Source organism: Zalophus californianus, chromosome 11, assembly GCF_009762305.2.
Source record: "Zalophus californianus isolate mZalCal1 chromosome 11, mZalCal1.pri.v2, whole genome shotgun sequence".
NCBI classification, from domain to species: Eukaryota; Metazoa; Chordata; class Mammalia; order Carnivora; family Otariidae; genus Zalophus; species Zalophus californianus.
In genome coordinates this window covers 76,851,840-76,868,218 of record NC_045605.1, presented here as the reverse complement: position 1 = coordinate 76,868,218, position 16,379 = coordinate 76,851,840, and the positions used below count along the sequence as shown (strand labels likewise).

The window sequence follows — 16,379 nt, the reverse complement described above, 5'->3', positions numbered from 1 at the left end:
GGTTTCTTCATTTCATTTAAGTGATAAAAAGTTGTCATTATAGACTGTTATAAGTCATAATATATACGGTAATGCCCAGAGCAACCATTGTGAAAAGTATACAAAGAGATACACTTAAAAACATTATAACTGGGGACCTGGATGGTTCAGTCAGTTAAATGTCTGTCTTCTGCTGAGGTAATGATCCCAGGGTCCTGGGATAGAGCCCCACATGGGGCTCCCTGCTCAGTGGGGTGTCTGCTTCTCCCTCTCCCTCTGCCCCTCCCCCTGCTCATGTTATTTCTCTCTCTCTCAAATAAATTAATTAATTTTAAAAAAACGTTAGCATGAAATGTGTAGCTTCAAAAAACATTATAATTAAAGATAGAATAAAAAAAACTTTGAAGTAATGTATAAGAAGGCAAGAAAGGAGAAACAGAGAAATAAGAGCTAGACAAAGAGAAAACAAAAAATAAAATGATAGACTTAAGCACTAACTTATCAATAATTACCCTAAATGAAAATGATTTAAATATACCAATCAATAGACAAAAATTGCCAGAGTTGATAAATCTCTCTCTCTCTCATACACACACACACCTACACACACACACACATACACATAACTCAATTATATGTTATTCATAAGAAACTCAGTTGAAATATAACAATGCTGGTAAGTAGAAAAAAAGGATGGAAAAAGATAAATGATGCAAAAATGAATAAAAAATAAAAAGCAGGATTAGCTATATTAATATCAGTTAAAGAGAACTTCAGAGCAAATAAAGTTATTAGATACAAAGAAGGACATTAAATAATGATAAAATGAAAAAGAAATAAAAGTCATTCAAATCAGAAAAGAAGTAAAATTGTCTCTATTTGCAGATGATATGAGATTACATAGAAAACCCTAAAGAGACTCCACCATAAAACCTGTTAGAACTAATGAAAGAATTCAGTAAAGTTGCAGGATACAAAATTAGTATACAAAAATTAGTTCCATTTCTACAAACCAACAACAAACTATCAGAAAAAGAAATTAAGAAACAATTCCACTTAGAATACTATTTAAAAGTATTTAGGATAAATTTAACCAATGATGTAAAAACTCTATACATTGAAAACTGTAAGACATCGATGAAAGAAACTAAAGAAGACAAAAATAAATGGAAAGATATCAGTGTTCATGGATTAGAAGAATTAATATCTTTCAAATATCCATTATACCCAAAGCAATCTACAGATTCAATGCAATCCCTATCAAAATTCCAATGGCATTTTTCACAGAAATAGAACAATCTCCAAATTTGTATTCAATCTCAAAAGACCCAAATACTCAAAGCAATCTTGAGAAAGAACAAAGCTGGAGGTATCACACTTTCTGTTTTCAGACTATATTACAAACCTATAGTAATAAAACAGCATAATCTTGACATTAAAGACAGATATAAGATCAGTGGAACAGAATAGAGGACTCAAAGTAAAACCACCTATAGACGGTCAATTAATTTTCAACAAAGAAGCTAAAAAGGAAGGGTGGGGCAGAGAAGATAAAAAGGTGTAAATGCATTTACTAAGTCAACATCTTTGCCCTTTGGAGCCCAAGTAGGTGTCTCACCAGGAAATGATGTTGCATTTTGCGTGGCAGCTAAGCATCCAGGTTTGTACTCATATAAGTTGGACTCACATTCCACCTGACCCACTAATAGTGTGACCTCAGCAGAGTTATTCACCTCTTCGGTGTCTAAATCTATAAAATCTCAAAATATTTTAAATAAAATCCTACAATGAATAAGTGAACTTAGCAAGCTCACAGGATGGTCAACAGATAAAAATCAATCACATTTCTGTATAATAACATACGGTAAACATATGGAAACTGAAATTAAAAATACAATACGATTACAGGAACGCCTGGGTGGCTTAGTAGGTTGAACGACCAGCTCTTGGTTTTGGCTTAGGTTGTGATCTCGGGGTCTTGCGATCAAGCTCCATGTGGGGCTCAGCAGAGAGTGCTTGAGATTCTCTCCCTCTGCCCCTCCTCCGGCTGTCACTGTCGCATGTGCACGTGCACGCTCTCTCTCTCTCTCTAAAAATAAATAAATAAATCTTAAAAAAAACACACAATGCCATTACAATCACAGAACAGAAAATAAAGTGCTTAGGTATACACTTAAAATGTTCACAGTATCTCTTTGCTAAAAATTATAAAATGTTAATTTTTTATTTTTTAAATTTTTAAAGATTTTATTTATTTCTTTGACACAGAGGGAGAGAGTACAAGCAGGGGGAGCGGCAGGGAGAGGGAGAAGAAGGCTCCCACTGAGCAGCGAGCCCACCGTGGGGCTCGATCCCAGGACCCTGGGATCATGACCTGAGCAGAAGGCAGACTGAGCCACCCAGGTGCCCCTAAGATGCTAATTTTTAAAAAGATTTTATTTATTTATTTGAGATAGAGAGTGAGCATGAGTGGGGGGAGGGGCAGAGGGAAAGGGAGAAACAGACATTGGGGACATTGAGCGTGGAGCCTGAGGGAATGGGGAGCAGGGTCCCAGGACACTGTGATCGTGACCTGAACCGAAGTCAGATGTTTAACTGGCTGAGCCACCCAGGTGCCCCTAAAATGCTAATTAAAGAAATCAAAGAAGACCAAATTAAAGAAACATGATATATTCATGGGTTGGAATACTCAACATAATAAAATTTCAATTCTCCGCAAATTGATGTAAAGGTTTAATGCAATTCCTTTCAAAATCCCATCAAATTTTGTAGATATCAACAAGAGTATTCAAAAATTGACATTGAAAGGTATAAGCCCCAGAACAGTTAAACAATCTTTACAAAGAAGAATAAGGTGAGAGAAATCACTTGACCTGAAATTAAGGCTTATTGTATAGCTACAGGAATAAAAACAGCCCATTCAGCTCAGAAGGATAAACACAAAGATAACCAGAAGAGATAGAGAATCCATACGTACCCCTACACAAATATGCTCAACTGGTTTTTGCCAGAGGTGCAAAAGCAATCAGTGGAGGAAAGACAGTCTTTTTTAATAAACAGTGTGGAACAATTGGATATCCATGGGCAAAATACTGAACTTCAGATATGTTTCATACTTTTACAAAAAATACCTCAAACTTAATCAGGGACTTAAGTTGTGAAGCATAAAACTATTAAAATTTTTGCAAAAAGCATGTGAGAAAATTATTGTAACCTAGGTATGGCCAGACAAAGAGCTCTTAGATTGAAACTGAAAAACATGGTTCTTTAAACTAATAAAACAGAATTTAAAATCTTCTAAATTCATCAAAACTTAAAATTTTTGCTTTATGAATCTGTTAAAAGGATAAAAAGACAAGCTACAGGTTAGTAAAATACATCTGCAGACCATATACCTGACAAAGAACTAATACCTAGAATATATAAAGAACTCTTAAAACTCAACAGTAAAAAAAAAAAAATTAGAAAGTGAACAAAGAACATGTACAGATGTTTCACCAAACACAACATTACAGATGGCAAATATGGCCATAAAAAGATATTCAATAGCATTAGCCCCTGGGGAAAGGCAAATTGAAACCACAGTGAGATATCACTACTCACCTATCAGAATGGCTAAAGTATCAAGATGACAAATGTTGGCAAGGATGTGATATGGCTGATGGGAATGTAAAATTCAAACAGGCACTCTGAAAAACAGTTTTGCTGTTAATTATAAAAGAAATACACAATTACCATATGACTCAACAACTATACTATTAGGCATTCACCCCAGGCAAATAAAAACTTGTGTTTATAATAATATAGTAATAAAAATCAGAATTGGTGTTTATTGAGCAACTTGCAGGCACAAGGTATTATGACAATGCTTTAAAGGCATTCATTCATTTAATCTTCATGATAACCCTGAGGTGGTTCTATTATCCCCAATTTACAGATGAGGAAAACTTGAGGAAGGCTACATAGCTCATAAGCCGAGATTTGAATTCAGACAGATGAGGATAAGAGCTCACATACATAGGCAATGTTCTATATTGCCTTCCTTTAATTGATCTAAAATATTTTTCTTTCTCCTTGATGTTGAGAATAAATAATTGCATCATTCATTTCAGCATTTTCTAGACAAGTATATCGCCTGTAAGTAAAAGAACTGAAAGGTAAGGAGCAAACCACAGTGAGCAAGTCGAAGAGCCAACATACCTGAAGAAAAATCCACTATATGGGCATGAGCACATGCTATGGAGTCAGGCAGACCTGGCTTCAAATCTGACTCCATTCTCAGTAGCTGTATAATCTGCATCATTTAGGAATATTTCAGTGGCAAGTATTATATATTTTTTAAATTTTATTTATTTATTTGAGAAAGATAGAGAGAGCAAGAGCAAGGAGGAGAGACAGAGGGAGAGGGAGAAGCAGACTCCCACTGAGCAAGGAGCCCGATGCGGGGCTCGATCCCAGGATGCGAGGATCATGACCTGAGCCGAAGGCAGTCGCTTAACCAATTGAGCCACCCAGGCACCCCAGTGGCAAGTCTTATAAAATCAACTTTTTACAAAAGAAAATTGGTTAGAGAGGTATTGATGCTTCACAGAAACCAGAAGCCAAAGATACTAGACCTGACTCAGAAATCTCAGGGACTAAAATAGGGGATTTGATACCATTGGGATGTCTTTTCTCTCCATCTTTATCTCTTTATCTCCATCCACAATGTGGCATGGACAGAGTAGCCAGCAGTACTGAGCCTTGGGATGCATGACCAAAAAGAAAATGGAAGCCTTCCCTTATACCTCCAACAAAAATACCCAGGGAAATGATTTAAAATGCTCTATCCTCTTCTATCCAATCAATCAATTACTATGAGCCTGGGGGTATACCCCTACACCCAGAGAGTGGAAACCCATCCCCAGAAGGATGAGAATAGAAGGAACTGGCCAAGTATATAATTAATTATATAAATATATATATATATAAAATATATATAATTAAATTATATATAATTTAAAAAATAATTTTAGAGAGAGGTGAGGGGAGGGGCAGAGGGAAAGGGAGAGAGAGACTCTTAAGCAGGCTCCACGCCCAGTTGCACAAACTGACATGGGGCTCAACCTCACAACTTTGAGATCATGACCTGAGCGAAAATCAAGAGTCGGATGTTTAACCCACTGAGCCACCCAGGCACCCCATGAGGTTAATTTATTTATTTTTTTCATTTGAAGACATATATTTCTATATATCCCATAAATCCAATTATATATAAAGCAAATAGCATATAGAAATGCTGAACTAATATTAGTTTCTTCATGTCCCAGTCCCCCTTCTCAGAAATCATATGCAACTGTTGACAAAGAACAAGGAAGGACCAGACGAGAGAAAGTAGAAAAAAGGAAAACCTTTTTTCTGCTCTTCCAGGGCTTAACTAAGTAGAGTTAACTCTTGAACAATGAAGAGGTTAGGGGCACTAACCCCCTTCTAGTAAAAAAATTGCATATTATTTTGACCCCCACCCAAAAACTTAACTACTATTTAGCCTACTGTTGACAGAAGCCTGACAGATAACATAAACAGTTGATCAACACATGTTTAGGTTGTATGTGTTATTACTATATCCTTACAATAAAGTAACCTAGAGAAAAAAAAATGTGATGAAAATCCTAAGGAAGAGAAAATACGTTTACTGTACTGTACTGACTGGAAAAAATCCACGCCTAAGTGGACTCACACAATTCAAACCTGTGTTGCTCAAGGGTCAGACGCAAGGGGATGCAGAGCAAAAAACAACTGTGCCCTGGAGCTTTCCTTCAAGCCTCTGTGTGTATGTTCATAGCATTTGATACGTGGACAATTAGAGTGCCATCATTCTGGCTATAGCTATTGACTTGCATGTCTTTCTCTCTTGATAGAAAGCGAGTTTCTGGAAGGTAGAAAGCATGGTTTATTTATCCTCACACCTCTAGTAGCAATGGCTGGTGTCCGAGGAGTTTTCCATAAAACAAACGAATGAATGAATTCAGGTGCCATGAGTTCATGGCTGTGGTTCTGTTCTGTTTTTTTTTTTTCTTTTTTTAGATTTATTTATTTATTTGAGAGAAAGAGAGAGAGTGTGTGTGTGCACATGAGGGGGGGCAGGGCAGAGGGCAAGAATCTTCAGGCTGACTCCCCGCTGAGCACAGAGCCTGAAGTCCTGGGGCTCCATCTCATGAACCGTAGATCACGACCCTTTGCTGGTTTCCGCCAGTTTTTCCAGGACGCACTGTCTGTGGGCTCTGGAGTGCCTGCGGTGTCCCAGCAGGTCTCATCCTGGTCACCAGAAGCTGAAGCCGCACATTGGACCCAGTCCAGTGTAGTCAGACCCAGTCTGTGCCCTAACTCAGTCCAAGCTCTAAATTGGACCGGGTCCATCCCCATTCCCAGTCCGCATTCTAAGCCAGACCCACTCCACCCCCAGACCCAGTCCGGGTTCAAAGCAGGAACCAGCCCATCCCCAGACCCAGCCAGAGCTTTCAGTCTGTGGTTCTGTTCTTATTGAACTGAATAGACTGAAATAATATTGAGACCTAATACCTATCAGGACCATTCATTCCTCGGTGCTTTATATCTATCATCTCATTGACTCCTCACAATTCTGCAAGTTTTAAAAATATCTGCATTCCGGGACGCCTGGGTGGCTCAGTTGGTTAATTGTCTGCCTTCGGCTCAAGTCATGATCCCGGAGTCCTGGGATGGAGCCCCATGTTGGGCCTCCTGCTCAGAGAGGAGCCTGCTTTTCCCTCTCCTCCCCGCTCGAGCTCTCTCTTTCTCTCTCAAATAAATAAATAAAATCTTTAGAAAAAAAAAAATCTGTATTCCTTTCCTCATCTGCCCCCTGAGTTTTGTATGCAGAAACTGAGAGTTAAAGGGTCAAGTGATATTTTCCCCAAGCCACCCAATTAGGCTCAGGATTCTGGTCTTCACTATGACATTTGTATGGATGTCATACATTTCACATGGATAAGTATATATATATTTTATGAAACCTTGTATGCAGCCAAAGACTTTGCTGTTAAACACCATCTGTAGTTTCTTGATCTGAGAGCACCTGTCAAGATTAGGTGATTTTTTTCTGCTTGGCAGGAGGCTGCTGGATATCAGGGCTCTGAGGTTCTTGTCGTCCTATTACTATGCCTTTCACTTGTTAGCTTGTGACTTTTACCGAAATACATGACTGTATGAAAGAAGGGTTTTTTCCTGATCCTATTATCTTCTTCCTAAGGAGCATGTCTAAACTTGTGCCGTGTAGCCTATCTTGTAGCATTTAGTTCAGTGTCCTTACAACCTCAGCTGAAGAAGAAATGTCTTAGAAGCGAAATCTGTTGATCACTATGAAATAAAACCTGAAAGAGTCTCTCCAGCCCACAGGCTAGGGTAGGCTGTTCTTATTCCTCCAGAGACTTTCTATCTCCTGATAGCTGACTTTCACAAACTAATCACAGAAGAGAAACAGATAAACCTGGACTCCATATTTTTATATTTGTATGTGAAATACACCTCTCTAATGATGGGACTACCTTAGTCCCTGAACCAGGATACGTATTCTCAGGAGGAAGATACCTGGAGAGACACATTTTTCTTCAGATTATTTGATAAACCCAGTCTCAGAACTGATTAAGGGTAATATTTTCCTAAGGTCAAAGAGCATCAGGCCTGAAGGGCAAAATCACCAAGTTAACTGTGTTTTGTCACAAGTCCACAGATTCCTAAAATTTCTCTATTCCTTTTACTTCTGCTTGCCAGCAAGTTAATCTTTTCCCAAGCTCATTATCTTCTTTTTGTACTTTGCCAGATGCAACTAACACCATGTCCCATGTTGTTTTTCAATCTATTCACTAGAGCTACAAGTTCATCAGGCATGCTGCCTAATTCCTATGTTTTATGAAACGTGGGACTCTTATTCTCTTTATAGCTCTGGATAATAATAAATCATTACCTGTGCAATACTCATAGCATCTATGCAGTACAATTATTTACCTGTAAAATCATCAGGATCTTTCTTTTTATTTATTTATTTGAGCGAGAGAGAGAGAGAGAGAGAGCACGAGATGGAGGAGTTACAGAGGCAGAGAGAGAAGCAGACTCCCACCCGAGCAGGGAGCCCTACATGGGGCTCAATCTGGGACTCCAGCATCATGACCTGAGCCAAAGGCAGATGCTTAACCGACTCACCCAGCCAGGCACCCTCATCAGGACCTTTCATAACCACCCTCCCCTGCTTAAAAGACTACTGAAGTCTGCTGCACAACATAGAAAGAGTTGAGCTTTAAAATCAGTCAGACCTGCATTCTGCTAAGAGAACTATTTAAATACTAATTTAAATACTAATTTTAAGTGGAGTGGTCGTGTGAACTTTATGATTTTCAGATTTTTTTTTTAAGGCAAACTGGTTATAATGATTTTTACTTTTCAGTGATATGGGGAGTTTGAGTGAATTAATCTATGCTAAGTTCCAAAACAGAACATGACCAAAGTACACAGATAATGTCCATCTTTGTTTTTGCACATTGCCTATCTAATGGCATTCATACAACAAGTCTTAGCTTACAAGGCTATTTGTAATGTGGCCTACTCCACTGTATTTTTCCATAGACTCTACTGTAAAAGAGAATAAAGGAAACCTCAGTGAAAATGAAGTCAGGAGGACAAAGGGGGAGCTCTCATGCCCTACTACTCCTCCTCAGTTGCAGACCCCAACAGGAAAAAGCTTATTTTACTACTCCAGTAGAAATAAGGAAGAATTTCTCTTTGCCCAACAGTAAGCTCAGCCAATAAGAAGTTAACCACAGCTGGACAGCTACATGCAGAAGAATGAAACTGGACCACTTTCTTACAACATACATAAAAATAAATTCAAAACAGATGAAAGACCTAAATATGAGACAGGGAACCATCAAAATCCTAGAGGAGAACACAGGCAGCAATCTCTCTGACATCAGCCTTAGCAACTTCTTACCAGAGACACCTCTGGAGGTGAGGGCAACAAAAATAAAAAATGAACCACTGGGACTTCATCAAGATAAAACGCTTCTGCACAGCAAAGGAAATAATTAACAAAACTAAAAGGCAGACCTACAGAATGGGAGAAGATATTTGCAAATGACATGTCAGATAAAGGGTTAGTATCCAAAATATGTAAAGAACCTCTAAAACTCAGCACCAAAAAACCAAATAACCCAACTAAAAATGGGCAGAAGATATTAACAGACACTTTTCCAAAGAGGATATACAGATGGCCAATAGACCTATGAAAACATGCTTAACAGCACTTATCATCAGGGAAATGTAAATCAAAACTACAATGAGATAATCACCTCACACCTGTCAGAATGGCCAAAATTAACAACACAGGAAACAACAGATGTTGGTGAGGATGTGGAGGAAGGGGAACCCTCCTACACTGTTGGTGGGAATGTAAGCTGGTGCAGCCACTCTGGGAAACAGTATGGAGGGTCCTCAAAAAGTTAAAAATAGAACGACCCTATGACCCAGCAATTGCACCAGTAGATATTTATCCAAAGGATACAAAAATACTGACTCAAAGGGGCACATGCACCCCAGTCTTTATAGCAGCATTATCTACAATAGCCAGATTAGAGCCCAAACATCCATCAACTGATGAATGGATAAAGAAGATGTGGTGTATATATACACAATGGAATATTACTCAGCCATCAAAAAGAATGAAATCTTGCCATTTGTGGTGATGTGGATGGAGCTAGAGTGTATTATGCTAAGCAAAATAAGTCAGTCAGAGAAAAACAAATACCATATGATTTCACTCATATGTGGGATTTAAGAAATAAAACAGATGAACATAGGGGAAGGGAACAAAAAAAAAAGAGAGGGAAGCAAATCCTAAGAGACTCCTAATTATGGAGAACTAACTGAGGGCTGCTAGAGGGGAGGTCGTGGGAGAGGGGTTAAATTGACGATGAGTATTAAGGAGGGCACTTGTTGTGACGAGCATTTCGTGTTATATGTAAGTGAGGAACCACTAAATTATACTCCTGAAACCAATATTATAATATCTGTTAACTAACTAGAATTTAAATAAAAACTTAAAAAGAACAAAACAAATTACCAAAAAAATATATTACTGGCATACTACTACTACTATTATTTAAAAGATTCACCTTTAAAAATATTAAAGTATTTATCAAAAACAAAAAAATAATAATAAAAAAGAAATTACCATAACCTAACCAGTGGGAAATCATTGATGCCAGCAGGCCAGGTCCAGGGACCCAGAGGGTGTCCTGCAGGACCAGCCAAGAGGGTCCCCGGTTGTACGCAGGAAAGCAAGCCAGCAGGAGGTGAAAGGAGAGTTTACTGAAGGTACAGAGAGAAAGCGGGTACCGACAGAGAGTCCCAGACACTCAGAATGGAAGGGAGGGAGTCTTAGTCTTGTCTTTGCTTGGGGCCTAGGGTTTTTTATTGAAGATCATGGTCTGGTGTAGGTGTCCTCTCAGGCATCCAGGAACCGGTGTTATTCCTTGGAGCCAGGGGCCCTTGGCATGGAGATATTTAGTCCTGGTGGTTTGGAATATGCATATGATGGCCTCGTCTGGTCATTCTCACCTGGTCCTTCCTTAGATGTTCTCTCTTCTACAGAAACCATTAAATCCTTGCCCCTTACATGCAGGACATACACTATGTGCATTCTGAGGCATGTATAAAGTGGGGGTGCTGGTCCTAGCAAGAATAGAAGGAAAGGGAGCAGAAAGTGGTTTTTTTATGGAGTCCTTCAATTTCCCCCTCTCACCATCACCACCCTGAACTCTCACTTTCCTCCAATGACATTTTTTTCAAATTTTTATCTATCTATCTATCTATCTATCTATCTATCTATCTATCTATCTATCTATCTATCTATCTATCATCTATCTATCTATCGAGAAGGAGGGTGAGGGGCTGAGGGAGGAGAGAGAGAGAATCTTAAGCAGGCTCCACGCCTAGGGTGGAGCCTGACAGGACTCCATCTCACAACTCTGAGATCATGACCTGAGCCGAAATCAAGAGTCAGACCATAAACTGATTGAGACACCTAGGCACCCCCAACTTTTTATTTAAATTCTAGTTACCTCCAACGACTTTTGTTCAAAGGGGCCCTTCCCAGCTTCCTTCTTTTGTTTATAATATTCCTTTCCTTTGATCTCTTATGTGAAAATATTGGGGTCTGGGAGTGAATGGCCAAGAGAGAATTCTTGAAGATGTGTTAGGTGCAAAAAGGTGGTTTTATTAAAGCATTGGAACAGGATCCCTGGGCAGACAGAGCTACCTTGGGGTTGTGAGGAGTGGCCCATTACATACTTTCAAGTTGGGAGGGGGTTAGGGACAGTGTAAGTTTCTAAGGAATCTGGAAGCAAGGTTTCTGGGACCTTGAGGATCTAGCTGTTGCTAGGAAAAGATCACTTACTACTGTCTACTAAAACCTTAGTCATGAGACCCTTGAGATGTGTATCAGTGGGCCATATGCTCGGAGGATGATTGCTAATATCTACCTTGTGGGGGTAGAGATAAAGGAAGTTTGCAAAGAAATTTTTATATGTCAAAGGAGATTTATAGGACCCTGGAAGTCAGGCTAATGTTAAGCTAAAGTATTAACATTGAGGCAGTTGAGATCCTAGAGGTAGGTCACTGTGCCTATCCCAAGGACTTGTCAAAGGGCAATAAGTTGTAAGGAATCTTAATTTTTTTCTTTTGCCTTGTTCGCCACATCAATCTCCTGACTTGCCATAGCATGTGTGTCCCAAATTGCAATTTCTTTGCTATTCTTGAATAAACCCACTTTACTGGAAAACAACTGGCTGTTTTACTTTTAGGGTGGACACTACCCCATCTCATCATAGATTTTCATGCAGAATGCGGCCTCCCACAGTGTTCATGCTGCCCCTACCTCATGGATGTTTTATCATTTAGTGTTACTGTGTAGCAAAGCATCCCAAAGCTGGTGGCTTAAAACAACAGTCATTTATTATGATTCAAGGTTGTCTGAGGGGTGGCTGGACTAGGGGCTCACTTATACATCTGTGGTCACTTGGGAGTACCTCTGTTCTATGTACCTCACACAGTCCCCAGCGACCAGGGAGGTAGCCCAGGCATGTTCTTACAGAGATGGAAAGGAGCATAAACAGAAAGAAACATGGTTTCTTGAGGTGTGGGTACTGAATGGAAAATGCACGGCTGGACCCTGAGTCAAGGAAGGAAATAAATACTGCCTTGCTTTAGTGAAGGCTACTGTACATTTACAGTGTAATCATGAGAGCCTTAAAGTTTTCCTCCACTTGACTAATGTTAGACAAGCTTCTTCTTATTGAATCTTGGCCCCTGAACTCCCTTTTCTTAAGAGTAATTCCTTTGGAAAACTTTTTATTGTAAACCATTTCTCTGCCCATTTCAGATGTGAATCTTTTTAAAAGTCTCTTGCCAGTTTTACACCCCAGGAATGTCATTCTCAGGGACCTGGGATCCATCTCTTTGAAATGTAACCATCAGCTTCCCCCCCTAACTTTCAGTTTCTGTGGGAGGAGGGAGGCTTTGCTCCAAGTTGTAAAATTTTCCTGCCCTGGCCTCTGATCCTTCCCACCCCAGGCTTTAAAAACCATCCATCCTTTTGTTTTAGTTATATTATAGAATTTTGGAGAAAACTAATATTGGTTTTGAATTTTTAAAAAATTTGTATGGGAAACATAATTATCAAACAAGACAAAAAGCTGTTTTAGTGCCAACATCACAAACTAACTTTGGAGGATTGCTTTAGCAGTTTCTGGAGGGAAAACTATTGGACACTGTATGGGGTGGGCAGAGTACCTGGGCTCTACCTGTATAGAATGAGAAACCATTGAACCTTCATAAGTAGAACAGAAATAACACAAATGTGGACTTCTGACTTTTATCTCCCATCAAAATGCAGACCTCAAGGACTTATCTTCTTTGGAGATAACTTTGAGACAGAAGGAGCTCCAAAGGAATTTTCCTCTATATGCTTTACACACTAAGGTGTAATTACACTTAATTGTTAGAAATTTACATTTCCTAGTCAAATTTGCATTTCAGGATGTATCAAGATCTTTAGTCAGGGGCTAAAGCATCCACCTTTGGCTCAGGTCATGATCTCAGAGTCCTGGGATTGAGCCCCACATAGGGCTCCCCGCTCAGCGGGGGTGGGGGGGTCTGCTTCTCCCTCTCCCTCTGCCCCTCCTCACTGTTTGTACCCTCTCTCCCTCACTCTCTCTGTCAAATAAATAAATAAAATCTTAAAAAAAAATCTTTAGTCAATGTTTTTGTTTTTTTTGTTTTTTTTTTATGCGAGGCAAAAATGTTTATTCACTTTTGTGTTGCACAAGTGTAAGAACCACATAATCTGGATTTACTTTAGGTAACAATAACTTAAAAGATAGAAAGCCCCTGTTACAGAAATTGTTAAATTGACTATTTGACAATTTATACAATAAATGAAAAAACTGACAATAGAACAGGCCAGTGATCAGCCAACACAATACAACAGGTTAACAAATGCAGCCAAAGGATCAGGGTTTATCATCTGCCACCTTCCACCTAACATCCTGGCTGGGTTGTTTGGGGAGGGTGGAAAGGAAAAGGCAGGGTGAAACAAAGGCAGGTCAATTCAAACTAGCTCTATTAAGTATATTATTAAAAAACATGTAGTAAATACAAATGAAATAGGTCAACAGTACCTACTTACAAATTCAACCAAATCGGAATACATGCTCAGCTTTTCGGGGAGCCGACTTCAGTCCTGGTAGTCCCAATTAATTGGAGCAAGATCCTGAGTGGGGCATTTTGTGCAAGGATGATCAGAAAATCAATTTACAATATTATCTCAGATCCTATAGCTAAGGATCTAAAGATCTTCATTAAGAGCTTGAAGTTGGGGAAAATAAGAGGATGCTGCCCCTCGCACACCCCCAGGTGACCAGCAGACAGCCTTCATTACACTTCAAGCTCCAATGATTTAAGTCAGAAGCTCCTTTCCCCTCGCTCTCATTCCACGACACTCGCCCTGGCCTCCAAAATACAAACCACAACCCGTCTTCTTTGTGGCACCAACTAGCTAACATCTAGGTATGTGCAGGGCTGACTTTGAAGTTGATCAAAGAGCACATCCATTCATTCTAGAAAATAAAGAATAGAAATAACGTGCTTCATCTGCACAGGTTTGACAGACTTTGGCCACCTAGTAAATTCCAGACCAGCTTCCATTAGTGGTCAATAGAAGGCTTTGCATTTGGGCTAGAAACCAAATTAGGTTAAATCAGGCCTCTATTTCAACAGTACAAACTCTGTTTATTTGTATGTAAAGTGCCAGTTTTATATACAAATCAGTAAGTAAACTTTAAAAAATCTGCTTTGAAGCACCGAAGCTGAGACCTCCCAAGGGCCTTGGAGTAACTGATTAATCCTGCTGGATCAGACTCACTCCAGGGTCCACACATGTTGAGCCCTGACTGCCACTAAGAGCAACAGCGAACTCACGGACAGCCAGCCTGTGTGCAAAAGCCAAACACGGCCAAGGTCTTTCCTAAGAATCCGAGGAGCTTTTGTCTATGCTTTTTTCTAGGTGAGACGATTAGCATCACTAATCAACAGGCTTGCTTATGAGGTAGCTACACAGTTTTAACAATACTATTCATGACCATTATGGATAATTCATGGTGTAGCTGGTTTGATACACTTCAAGTACCTGATTTTTTTTGGGGGGGGGGGATGAGAAAGGGGGAAAAAAAATCAGCAAAATAAGAGCACATCTTCGTTTCTCTTAGAAGTCAGCCTCCAAGGTAAAAGAATTCTCTGTTGGACTTGACATCACTCCCATCCTGATATTCGCCTACTCTCTTCTCAAAGAAGTTAGTCTTCCCTTCCAGTGAAATATTCTCCATATAGTCAAATGGATTTTCTACTCTGAAAACCTTGCCAAAACCTAGCTCCAGCATAAGTCGGTCTGCCACGAACTCAATATACTGCTTCATTAACATGCAATTCATCCCAGTGAACTTCATGGGCAAGGCCTCCTTGATGAATCCCTGCTCTATCTGAACGGCATTAATAATTATTTCCTTCACTCTCTGCTCAGAAGGTTTGTGCACCAGGTGTTTGAACATCAGGCAGGCAAAGTCACAGTGTAAACCCTCATCTCTGCTAATAAGTTCATTGGAAAACGTGAGGCCAGGCATCAGGCCGAGTTTCTTGAGCCAGAATATTGACTCAAAAGAACCAGAAAAGAAGATTCCTTCCACCGCAGCAAAGTCCACAACCCGTTCCCCGTAGGTAGCCTCTGTGTCCCCAGTCCAACGCAAGGCCCAGCCTGCCTCCTTCTTTACACAAGGCATTGTCTCCATGGCGTTGAAGAGAAATTCCCTTTCTTTGGAATCTTTAATGTAAGTGTCAATGAGGAGACTATACATCTCAGAATGGATGTTTTCCATGGTAATTTGGAAGCCATAGAAACAGCGGGCTTCTATAATCTGAACTTCTTGCTTAACCGCTCCACCAAGTTTTCTTTGTTTTCTTTTTTTTAAGATTTTATTTGACAGAGACACAGCGAGAGCAGGAACACAAGCAGGGGGAGTGGCAGAGGGAGAAGCAGGCTTCCCGCGGAGCCGAGGGCCGATGCGGGGCTCGATCCCAGGACCCTGGGACCACGACCCGAGCCGAAGGAGGCGCTGAGCCACCCAGGCTCCCCCACCGAGTTTTCATTTACCATGCCGGCACTCGGCGCAAAGAAAGCCAGAACATGGGATATGAAGTATCTCTCCTCAGGCCTCAGGGATTCCCGGGGCTGAATGTCCTTGGAAAGATCCACTTCTTCAGCTGTCCCAAAGGAAGCCTCAGCTTTCTTATACATCTGCCAAATATCATGGTACTCGATGGGGAAGATGACAAAGCGACGAGGGTTTTCTCTCAGTAGTGGCTCGTCCTCCACGCGGCGGCCAAGCCCCTTAGTTTTCGGCTCGGCTGGCTCCGGGGCGATCCTCCTGGCCGTCTTGCCGGCCAGCACGCGGGTCCCGCTGAGACTCGGGGGCGTGTTCTCCTCGTCCTCCAGGCTGAGGCCCCTGAGCGGCGAGAGCTGGAGCGGCTGCTGCTGGGGGTCCACGGGGGGGCGAGCGGGACACGGACGGAGAGCATGGCGGCGGCGAGGGGCACCGCAGGCGAGGCGGCGCGCAGGTCACCTAGTCAATGATTCTTAATGAGACAAACAAGCACTCCCTCAGGAATGTTCAGAATGTGTGTTCAGAGAAGAAATTCTTTCAAAATTATAAACAATGCAGCTTATCCTGATATATATAATACTGCCCCCTCTTCATTCCCTTGGTCACCTTAATCAAGGTCTGATCCAGTGCCATCGCAAC

The 16,379-nt window shown here is 40.5% G+C and overlaps 1 protein-coding gene across 1 annotated transcript; it reads right to left on the bottom strand.

Annotated features, from left to right (window-relative positions):
* Positions 1-14,301: 14,301 nt before the first annotated feature.
* LOC113914894 (ribonucleoside-diphosphate reductase subunit M2-like) lies at positions 14,302-16,158 on the bottom strand. Its single transcript, XM_035722990.1, is given in 4 exon segments — positions 14,302-14,849; positions 14,851-15,506; positions 15,716-16,125; positions 16,128-16,158. Coding segments are annotated over 4 exon segments (1,155 nt in total). The 5' UTR covers positions 16,156-16,158; the 3' UTR covers positions 14,302-14,788.
* Between the last annotated feature and the right edge of the window lie 221 nt (positions 16,159-16,379).